General features: G+C 34.5%; 1 protein-coding gene across 1 annotated transcript; it reads left to right on the top strand.

Annotated features, from left to right (window-relative positions):
- On the top strand, positions 1-4,696 carry LOC100808014 (uncharacterized). Its single transcript, XM_003517606.5, has 7 exons — positions 1-216; positions 666-866; positions 1,986-2,243; positions 2,509-2,611; positions 2,758-2,876; positions 3,026-3,127; positions 3,669-4,696. Exons 1-7 carry the CDS (start codon positions 40-42, stop codon positions 4,263-4,265), a joined length of 1,557 nt encoding a protein of 518 aa, XP_003517654.1. The 5' UTR covers positions 1-39; the 3' UTR covers positions 4,266-4,696.
- Positions 4,697-11,788: the final 7,092 nt, after the last annotated feature.

Raw genomic sequence — 11,788 nt, 5'->3', positions numbered from 1 at the left:
TCCGTTTTCCCGATCGGGCTTCCTTCTTCTTTGCAATTCATGGAGGTGAAGAATGAAAAGAAAGCCCCGAGTGTTGAAAGGAGGCATATTGAGGCGCCCAAAAATTTGATGGAGGTAGTGTCCATATTAACGGAAGCCATAAAGTCGCTCGGTTACAAGGAGAAATGGCACATCCTCAACTTGCCCATAGCCATTGCTTCCGCTGTGTTGGACATGGTCCTTTCCAACTTCATCTATATATCCATTTACGTTTCCACTTCTTTGTAAAAATAATAATCTTATTAAAACATAGATTTAAGCCTAATTCTCTTATAAAATTGACTTATAAAATAAAGATTATTCCTCACTTTATGTGTTTTAATTTAGTTATATCACTAGTTGATATGAGATGTCTTATACTTGAGTAAGATTTACATAATATGTATCCATGATTTTAAATTGCCGTCTACAACCTAGACCGCAATTGCAGCCGCAACTTCAAAGTATTTTGACATGCATTCTGCAATCGTCTCCATAGAAATTGTGGTTGTATCAACAGCATTTTTTGGCAATTATTTGTCATGTAAAAGTTTTTCTGACTCATCACCGCAATTTAAAAACACGTGTGTAACTGCATGAAGCTTTTCCCTCTTTTTAATTAACCCGTACTGAATTTGAGAATGTAGGGTAAGAAAACAGTTGCAAGAGAATGCGGTGAAAGAAGTGATTGTGTACAGCTGAAGGCCCCCGAAGTCATAAAGGAGTTATATGAGATAAAGAAATTGTTGACACGGACCTTGCTTTTCAGCAGAAAACGGTTTCATGGGTTCTTATTTGCTGCTGGATTCGACAAGGAGGATGTCCTCCTAAGAAAGAGAACAGCTCGGGTACGTAACATTGGCTAGCTTCTTACAAAAATGAATCAATACTTATACGATTTTGATTCCCATATTAGATAGCAATTGGCTAGTAGCTCATTACTGGTTAATTAGTTGTTTTCCCATATATTGTATCTCAATAAGCTTCGTAAACGTGTTTTAATGTAATCAACTTTTCTCATTCTATCAACAATTTTATTCTTATTAATTTTGTCTCCATCTTCTTTCATTAGCCATGTGTTAATTTCTTAACATAGTATGAATGGCATGGCACCTTCCATGATAGGAGAGCTTCTCTGATCTCTCTGATCTTTATTTCATTTTAATTTCTTCCAATTCTAACTATATTTTTTTCTCTTTTTATTTTCTCTCACTCTCTCTTCGAACTTTTTTTGGTCTGACATATATATGAAAAATTTTCTTTACTTCAACCATATGTATTTGTTGTTCGTTGGAATCCACTGGAAAAAAAGGAGTTCTTTTCCTTCAATTATCCCTATTTTCTCATCAATTTTCCCCTAGTATTTATAAAAATAACCCTTTTTATTTTCTCCTCTTCATCCAAACTTATAAGAATTTATATTTATTTTTCACTGTTTTGAGTTTGGATTTCATAGTCTTGTTCACTCATTACAATATATTTGTTCTAGGTTTGCCTGTTTGTGAACTCTCTTAATCTGAGTTTTCTTACAAGTGTATTTGTTTTAATAAATATATTTCGACACCCATATCTTATTATACACCTAGAAAGAGTAATAAAAAAGAAAAAAAATATAAATATATAACTAATATGATATGATAGGAACACAGAAATATAGATAAATGTTAGTTGTTAATTAATAGGTGTTTAAAAGAAGTAGGTGTGAAAATATTATTGCTCTTTTTTAAAAAAAAAACTTGAGCAAACTAATCTTGAACAAATAGTTAAACCTTAGGATATGCAAGCCAAATATGTATTTTTTTTTCTTTCTTTCCCTTCAAAATTTAATTTATAAACAATAAAAATAAACAACAAAATGTTGTTTTTTTTACTGATAAACAACAAAAATATTTAAAAAAAAATTGAAGTATATTTTTGTATCCAAGCCAGTTTAACTGAAAATTAATTTTATGATTTTATTATGGCAGATTCTAAGGCCAGTTTTCACAGTTATACGTGATATAGAATCAAAAAGTGTGTTGGTGTTTATTCGGGGAACTCGTAGCCTAAACGACACGCTAACAGCTGCACTCTGTGCTCCCGTCTCCTTCGAGCATAGGAGGAACAACAACATTGTTTCAGGACATGCACACCGTGGTATGGTTGCTGCAGCTTATTGGATTCTAGACTACTGCACTCCTGTACTAAAAAAGGCTCTTGATCAATACCCCCACTTCAAAATCAAGGTATATATTGTTAATTCAATTAATCTATTCCTATTTTTTTATCCGTAAGAGTTGAATAGAAGTATTAAAAAATTTAAAATAATTCAATTAGATCCTTTGATTATATAATCTTCACCCGGTGTTTAATAATAGGAAAATTATTTTATTTCCTTTTTTGATCATTCCATATTAATTAAAAGTATATATTCTTTTTATTTAATTGTGTAATTCATCTCTATGTTTGATTTTTTTTTATTATTATAATTATAATAATCTTTCCAAATAGATCGTTGGGCACTCGCTTGGTGGTGGTACCGCTGCACTGCTGACATTTAAGCTAAGAGAAATACAAGAGTTCTCTTCAAGCACTTGTGTCACGTTTGGCCCAGGCATGTAGTTACACTAAATTCTTTAGTTTACATTTAAAGTTTTTAATTTGTTCAATTGAGTAACGTAATTCAATAGGTTTGTTTCATTATAATGAATCATCACATGCTCTTGATGTAGAATTGTTTCGCATTTTTAATTTTTGCAGCTGCCTGTATGACATTGGAGTTAGCCGAATTTGGGAAGCCCTTTATCATTTCCATTATCAATGGTTATGACATAGTGCCTACATTGTCAGTTTCTTCTGTTCATGATTTCATTTCTGAGGTGTTCAAACTACTCGATGGTTTAATTAGCAAATACTACATCAAGTTAATTGCTTAATTATGTTATCTGTTAGAAAATTGTTTGGTTCTTTGGTCAAGTTGGCTTTCATTAGGTAACTACGTACATAATATTGATCGAATAATTTACAGGGTCGCGATCGGAGCAATGATCAAAACATCCTAACCGCAGTTAGATCTCACATACCAATCGCAAAAGCCATTGCAGGACATGCAATAACCCGCTGCACAGAGGTAGCTTTCAATCTCCTTGATTATTTATATAAATTTGTCATTTGACATTGAAAGAACTCAGTGCATGCTCTATAGGGATATATACTCTCCTATTAGGTATTCACTTGACTCTAACAAGAATTTACTCCTTCAATTGATAAACCATACATAATATAAGGGAATTGAACTATTATATTAATGATCTTCACAAATACTGCTGTTCTGGCAGAAAATAATTATATATATCTCCTTTTTGCATAGGGTCATATACAATGTACATACATCTATCAACCAGGCCACCAAAAAAAATATAATGTACATACATCTTTTATTATTTTAGGGACATGTTAACCAGCGTCTTCAATTAAGGTATTAGTTAAAGAATCAAAATATAAAAAGTAGTTTTATTAAAAGGATTGCATTAAAAATCATGATAGAGTGTACTATCATACTTTCTAAATAATAAAAACTTTACTTTTAATTTCTTAACCATACAAGTGTTCTTAATTACTGGTTAGCATTTTCTTTATCTTATAATAGAGATCCTACTTTGTACCTACAGGTTGTGAAGAAACATAAACACGGAACTCGCTCATTGCTTCCCTGGCACATACGTGAGAATATTGACTCATCGCCAAGCTCAAAATCAGATAACATAGCTGAAGCTTATGGATCATCTGAGACAAATTTTGAATCTCTCTTGACTGAAGAGCACTTAATCATGGAGTCTATGTCAGATGATGACGAATATAATTCTTCTAGTGAAGGATCTGACGGTGATGACTCCGATGGCGACGAAGACGAATTGTCGAATAAAGTGGGGAAGCTTAAACTGGGAAAAGAAGTAGCCACAAACAAAAACATAGCTGAAGAAGAGAGTGATTGTCCAATCACAACATCAAGTAGACGTCGTCTTTATCCTCCCGGAAGGATCATGCATATTATTCCTATTGCACATTCGTCTGAAAATCCTAATTCAAACCACAATGGTTGTGATGAGAAACATGTTTCCCTATATGAAACGCCTAGAGAGCTCTATGGAAAGCTCAGACTTTCAAGAAGGATGATACTTGATCATAAGTCAAACAAGTATCTGAAGGTGTTACAACAATTAATCAATCAACTAGAGAAAGAGAGCTTCAAATATCATGGAGGATGAGCCAAGGAATAGCGGATGAAAAAATAATTGGTACTAATTTGATCATGGAGCAAGCCCTAGAATTAAAATTGGGCCTCTTGATTCTGATTGTCGGATTTGTTGTGTGTTGTTGAAATTGCTACAAATTTCTAGAATATTCTTAAATATAATATGTATATAGTAGAATATCCTAGAACTATAGAATATGGTAGAACAATCTAGAACTATAATGTGTATGAATATGGTAGAACAATCTAGAACTATAAGTCTATGTATAAGATAGAAGAATCTAGAACTATCATGATACTAATCTATCATGAAAACTCTAGAAAGACCTAAAGTAATGTAGAAACATTCACCACCATTGAGAGGTTAGTGACTTGAGCCTATAAATAGGCAATTGGTATGTTGTAATTGATCAATCCAAGAAATCAATGACATAGCCTTCTTTCTAAAACAATTCTCTAAAACTATCAACTATCATCTAATCAACTACCAACAGTGGTATCAGAGCTACGTTCGGTCATACATTAGGCGTAGTTATCTTACCTACCTACCATTCCAAAATCCTCCCAACTACTTCAAAAATTTCCTTTGTACTACTAACCCACTCCAATAATATTTTTTCTAAGCTATGGATAACATTACTCAATCGTCAACTATTTCTGTCCCTATCTTCAATGGTGAAAATTATGATTTCTGGCGTGTTAAAATGGAAACATATTTTTCATCTCAAGATTTATGGGACATAGTAGAAGAAGGCTTCACTATTCCCGCGGATACTTCAGCTCTTAATGCATCTCAAGAAAAAGAGTTGAAGAAAAATAAACAGAAAAATTCAAAGGCGTTGTTCACCTTGCAACAAGCGGTGACTGATCCAATTTTTCCAAGAATTATGGGAGCTAAGACTGCCAAAGAAGCGTGGAACACATTGCAGGAGGAGTTTCAAGGAAGTGTTAAGGTACGTGCCGTTAAACTTCAATCTCTAAGAAGAGATTTTGAACTATTGAAGATGAAGGAGTCTGAGACAGTTAAAGATTACTATTCTAAAGTTAAAGAATAGTTAATCAAATGAGAGCTTTTGGGGAAGATATTCTTGACAAGAAAATTGTTGAGAAAATTCTAATTACTATGCCCCAAAAGTTTGACCCAATCGTGACAACGATTGAGGAAACCAAAGATCTGTCCACTCTATCAGAGACAGAACTTGTGGGCTCTCTTGAAGCATATGAGAAAGACTGTATAGGCATAAAGAAGATACATTGAAAATGCCTTCCAGTCAAAGTTTAAATTTCAGCCCCAAAACAAAGAAAATAGAGGAAAGAAAAATTATGGAGAAACTTCCAAAAAAAGAGAAGGCTCTAGGAATTTCCTTAAGAACAAAATAGATAAAAATCCTTCATGCAATATATGCAAAAGGCAAGGTCACGCAGAGAAAATTGTTGATTCCGTAATATGCCACAATGCAACCATTGCAAGAAGTTCGGGCACGTAGAGAAAAATTATCGCAACAAAAATAGGCATCAAGCCAATATCACAGAGGAGCATGATCAAGAACAATGTACGTTTTACGCCACTCAATACTCAATAAAAGAAAAGGGAGGAAACTGGTACTTGGATAGTGGATGTAGCAATCACATGGCCAAGGATGAGACTATTTTCAAAAGTATTAATAAGTCTGTCAAAGTCAAAGTTTGACTGGGAAATGGAAGTGTGGTTGAATCAAAAGGCAAAGGCACTGTCATGGTGGAGACAGATAAAGGTACGCGACTCATCCATGATTTCTTACTAGTTCCCAGCCTAAAAGAAAATCTTCTAAGCATTGGCCAAATGATGGAGAGAGGCTACACACTTCACTTTGAAGGAGGTGTATGCAAAATCTTAGACAACAAAAATAAAAGGTCTGAGATAGCCCAAGTAAAGATGAATAAGAGCAATAGAAGCTTCCCTCTAAATTTAAAATATGCAACAAACATTGCCATGAAGGTACAAGTTGATGATTCATGGCTATGGCATCGAAGATTTGGCCACTTCAACTCACATGCCTTGAAGTTGTTAAATGAGAAGAACATGATGAGAGATCTTCCAAGCATAAAGAAGAACAATGAAGTGTGTGAAGGATGTCTTCTTGGTAAGCAACACCGATTTCCTTTCTCAACAAGTGGAGCATGGAGAGCGAAAGATCTATTGGAGCTGATACATACGGACGTTGTGGACCAATGAGGACGCCATCACATGGAACAATAGGTACTTCATACTCTTCATTGATGACTTCTCTAGAATGACATGGGTATATTTTCTAAAAGAAAAATCAGAATTCCTTGGAGTATTCAAAAAGTTCAAGGCCCTTGCTGAAAATCAAAGTGGAAAACGGATAAAAGTACTAAGAAGTGATCGCGGCAAAGAGTACACCTCTCGCGAGTTTGAAAGATTTTGTGAGGATGAAGGCATTGAGAGAAAACTTACAGTCGCATATTCTCCTCAACAAAATGGAGTGTCCGAGAGAAAGAATCGCACAATTATGGAGATGGCTAGATCGATGCTCAAGGAGAAGGGACTACCTAACACATTATGGGCTGAAGCAGTCTACACTGCTGTTTACATACTCAACAGATGTCCAACTAAGTCTGTAAAAGACAGGACTCCAATTGAAGCTTGGAACGGGAAGAAGCCATCAACAAAGCACCTAAGGGTCTTTGGATCTATATGCTACATTCATATTCCAGACGTGAAGAGGCACAAGCTTGAAGACAAGACTATACGAGGTATCTTCCTTGGGTATAGCAATATCTCTAAGGGCTACCGTGTCTACAACTTGCAAACTAAGAAACTTGTCATCAGTCGAGATGTTGAAGTTGATGAATACGCTTCATGGAATTGGGATGAAGAAAAAGTGGAGAAAAACGTTCTTATACCCGCTCAACTACCTCAAGAAGAAGATGAGGAAGAAGACCCAGGTGAACCACCTTCACCTCCATCACAACAACAAGATCACGAACTATCATCACCAGAGTCTACTCCAAGACGAGTAAGATCTTTGGTGGACATATATGAAACCTGTAACTTAGCCATACTTGAACCTAGAAGCTTTGAAGAAACGTCAAAGCAGGAAGTATGGGTCAAGGCAATGGAAGAAGAGATACAGATGATCAAGAAAAACAACACATGGGAGTTAGTAAATCGTCCCCATGGAAAAGATATCATTGGGGTTAAGTGGGTCTATAAGACAAAGCTCAACCCTGATGGCACCATACAGAAACACAAGGCGAGGCTAGTAGCTAAGGGTTACTCACAGCAACCCGAATTGACTACAATGAGACATTTGCACCAGTAGCTCGTCTTGATACCATAAGAGCTCTAATAGCTCTTGCGTCACAAAAAGGATGGAGTATCCATCAACTAGATGTCAAATCCACCTTCTTAACGACGTACTTGAAGAAGAGATCTATGTGGAGCAGCCACAAGGATTCGTGTCTGAAGGCAAAGAAAACAAAGTGTTAAAACTAAGAAAAGCACTCTACGATTTGAAGCAAGCACCTCGAGCATGGTATAGCAGAATCGATCAGTATTTCATGGATCGAGGATTCAGGAGGAGCAAGAGTGAGCCTACACTTTACATCAAGTCTCAAGGTCAGTACACTCTCTTACTCTCTCTATATGTAGATGATCTTATCTACACGGGAAACAATACTAAGATGATGATGGAGTTTAAAGAAGACATGATGAAGACCTTTGAGATGAACGACCTTGGTTTGATGAGTTACTTCCTCGGCATAGAGGTAAGTCAGAGAAATGAAGGGATATTCATCTCGCAAAAGAAATACACAGAAGGCTTACTTAAGAAATTCAAGATGTATGGTTGCAAACCTGTTGCTACTCCACTCATAACAAATGAGAAACTACAGAAGAATGATGGAGCACCAGAAGCTGATGCATCCAAATATCGAAGTCTAATTGGAAGCCTCCTATATTTGACAGCTACACGGCCTGACATAATGTATGCTACAAGTCTTCTATCAAGATTCATGCAAAGCCCAAGTCAAATACACTTTGGAGCAGGAAAAATAATTTTGAGGTATCTACAAGGAACAAAAGAGTTCGGTATATGGTATACTACCGAAACCAACTCAGAATTACTTGGCTACACCGACAGTGATTGGGCAGGTTCAGCAGATGACATGAAGAGTACCTCTGGCTATGCTTTCTCACTAGGATCGGGAATGTTCTCTTGGGCGTCGAAGAAGCAAGCTACAGTAGCACAATCAACAATAGAAGCAGAGTACATGACAGCTGCTGAAGCAACGAGTCAAGCTATATGGCTTCGTAGGATACTTGAAGACATGGGAGAAAAACAAGATAAGCCTACTAAAATCAACTACGACAACAAATCAGCAATTGCAATGGCGAAGAATCCAGTTCATCACAACAAAACAAAACACATAGCAATCAAGTATCACTTTATCAGAGAAGCTGAAGCAACTAAAGAGATCAAACTCGACTACTGCAGAACAGAAGATCAAATTGCAGACATATTCACGAAGGCTTTGCCAAGACCAAGATTTGAAGAATTACGAGCTATGCTCGGAGTCACAGAAATTTGCATCAAGGAGGAGTGTTGAAATTGCTACAAATTTCTAAAATATTCTTAAATATAATATGTATATAGTAGAATATCCTAGAACTATAGAATATGGTAGAGCAATCTAGAACTATAATGTGTATGAATATGGTAGAACAATCTAGAACTATAAATCTATGTATAAGATAGAAGAATCTAGAACTATCATGATATTAATCTATCATGAAAACTCTAGAAAGACCTAAAGTAATGTAGAAACATTCACCATCATTGAGAGGTTAGTGACTTGAGCCTATAAATAGGCAATTGGTATGTTGTAATTGATCAATCCAAGAAATCAATGACATAGCCTTCTTTCTAAAACAATTCTCTAAAACTATCAACTATCATCTAATCAACTACCAACATGTGTATATAAGGATTGTAATTGTTGAATGGGTAACATAGGTTTTTAGGAGTTTTTTAGTTTATTATTTCTGATTAGTCTTTTGAATGTTTATTAATTTCTGTCTTTAAAATTTAGGGTGATGTTAATTGTGCTAAGAATAAGGGGTGTATAATAAAGTTTTTCATGTTCCTCTGCAAAGCATGTTCTCTTTTCTTTTATGCATGCTCTCATAAAAAACAATGAAATAGTATTAGAGCTTCTATCATATGCGATTTGTGAGTTGAGAAAAAACATAACGAAAGCAAATACATCATTAATTTACAAATCTGCCACTTTTTTTAAGGTGAGGAGTACGAAACGCGATTTACAACTGGATATATAATGTTCATCTTGAAGCACAGCCTCTTTACCCCCTCGGATTCCCAACAACCACACCAATATTAACAATTTGTGAGAGTATTAAAATACTGTAAATGAAAAAAAAAAAAGTTATATGCTAAGCTAGATTTAATGGGTTTATTTACGCCATATCAATAGCATTAAACATAGAGAAGTAAAATTGAAACACATGTCATTAAAATTCAATGAAACACATCTGGAGAAGTTCAAAACAAAGATTCAGTTATTACATGAAACAAAAGAAACAAGCACAGCAACTTTAATGAGTATTTAATTATAAGATTGAGGAAGAGAAGAAGTCATATATAAAAGTTGGTCTACATTGAAACTCCATAGAGCAAAACTCCATTGAAGACATCCAAAATCACACATGAAGATCACACAAAGAAAATACATAGGATTTGGTAAAATCCTTGTAAAAACTGAGACAAGCTCGTAAGAATCTTAAAATTCTCATAAAAATAGCTCAAAAAGAGTATTTAATTATAAGTTGAAGCCTTGCAGGAGGCGACTCATTGCTCAACAATAGTCCATCATTGGGCGTTGACGCTATTAATATATACTGTCAAGAATATATCCAAGGAAATTCTTATTCATTTAAGTATTTCTCTCTGAAATTATTCTTCAATTAATATGAGAGCACTATGTTTGATAGATACTTCCGGACTAGTGAAGTCACAGTTTTTTTAATAAAAATTATGACAGGTTATGAATGACAAAAGCATTAGTTATTATATAAATTAGTATATTTTATACCTGTGTGAATACATAATTAAATTCATTGTCATTTTGTGGAAAGTTTGACCTACTGTACGTAATAGGTGTTGGTTCCTAGGACTAGCTAGGAAGTTTCTCATTTTTCTTTTCCACAATTGAATTTAAGAAATTTCAATCCTACTTCCCAGTTACAACTCATTAAATCGATTTCAAATAGTTGCATGCACTATTGTATGGTATATAAAAGTTGTAGGACAGGCATGGTTAGAAGCTACAACGAAGGTGAAGGACAAATACGTGACTCTTCCCATCGTATGAAGTTTAATTATTGCACATGCCGTACGTGGACGCGAGCTTCCGCAAAGTCTTTTCAGCAATATGTGTTTTTTCTATTATTAAAACAGTATCGTCGTATTTAAGATCCCAAGATTCAAGGGACTTGCTTTGAATAATATTTTATATTTTTGTGCATGGTTCATCCCTAACTAATCAAAGTAATTAATATTTTGTATTTTTGTGCATGGTCCATCCCTTTTGCTAGACCACAGGGAACGTAAGTCTTAAATGATTCAAAGTAATTAATTTTGAACAAATCAATTTCCATTTCTGTAATTGCTTGCAAAATTCAAAGCAGCCTCTCATATGGAAATACAATGGAATGTTATCGGAATGAGATCCATCATCAAATCCACGAAAGCACTGATATAAAGATCAATGATTTAGGGGGATTGAATCAATTTCAATAAAATATTTTAAGATAATATCCTAACAACACTGAAAAAAAATAACATAGCATAAATTGATAATAATAAAAAATAAATTTCACTTAATTAAAAGTGTCATAAATTATATGTTTTAAAAAAATAAACTAAAACAATAATATTTGTCCCTCCTTCGAGATAGGTACGTTTTAGGAAAATGTAAGGAAAGAAGTTGATGAAAAATAAGTCTCAAGACAAGAAACAAATTAAAACTCAACAAACCAAAGCGAAGCTCTAGAAGAAAGGCTGGACGTGCACGTACAACTTGTGCTATGTCCGTACTTTTTTAATTAGTAAAAAAAATATTCTCACTTTGGCTTTTAAAAAAGAATTGTTCCTAGTCTAGTCTGATAACATTACACCTAACTGATGTACGTGGTACTATACATGCTGCAGCGTATAAATTCAAAATTTATTCACCCTTATTATTGTCATACCTAATTGATGTACTTTTTTCTTAGTCACACTTACAGGGGAAAAACAGAAAATAAATAAAAGTGTATCAGAGGATGGATAGCATCAGGCCAAAGGAGACTATGCAATCCTACACGTTACCATTTTTATAGCAATCGTGCATCAGAGAATACTTTATATACTAAACATGCCGTGGCGTATAAATCAATTTTTATAGGAATATTCATGTAATGCATAAGTGAATTATGTTTTTAGTTTTAAAAATTGAGATAAGTTTGATTTCAGT

The sequence above is a fragment of the Glycine max genome, chromosome 1 (genome assembly GCF_000004515.6).
Source record: "Glycine max cultivar Williams 82 chromosome 1, Glycine_max_v4.0, whole genome shotgun sequence".
Taxonomy (NCBI): Eukaryota; Viridiplantae; Streptophyta; class Magnoliopsida; order Fabales; family Fabaceae; genus Glycine; species Glycine max.
This window is presented reverse-complemented; position numbering and strand designations above follow the sequence as displayed.

Coding starts and splice junctions, on each gene's coding strand:
- LOC100808014 (XM_003517606.5), top strand. CDS start 40: ATGGAGGTGAAGAATGAAAAGAAAGCCCCGAGTGTTGAAAGGAGGCAT. Junction 2,612..2,757: donor TTGTGTCACGTTTGGCCCAG/GCATGTAGTTAC, acceptor TAATTTTTGCAG/CTGCCTGTATGACATTGGAG. Junction 2,877..3,025: donor TTCATGATTTCATTTCTGAG/GTGTTCAAACTA, acceptor AATAATTTACAG/GGTCGCGATCGGAGCAATGA.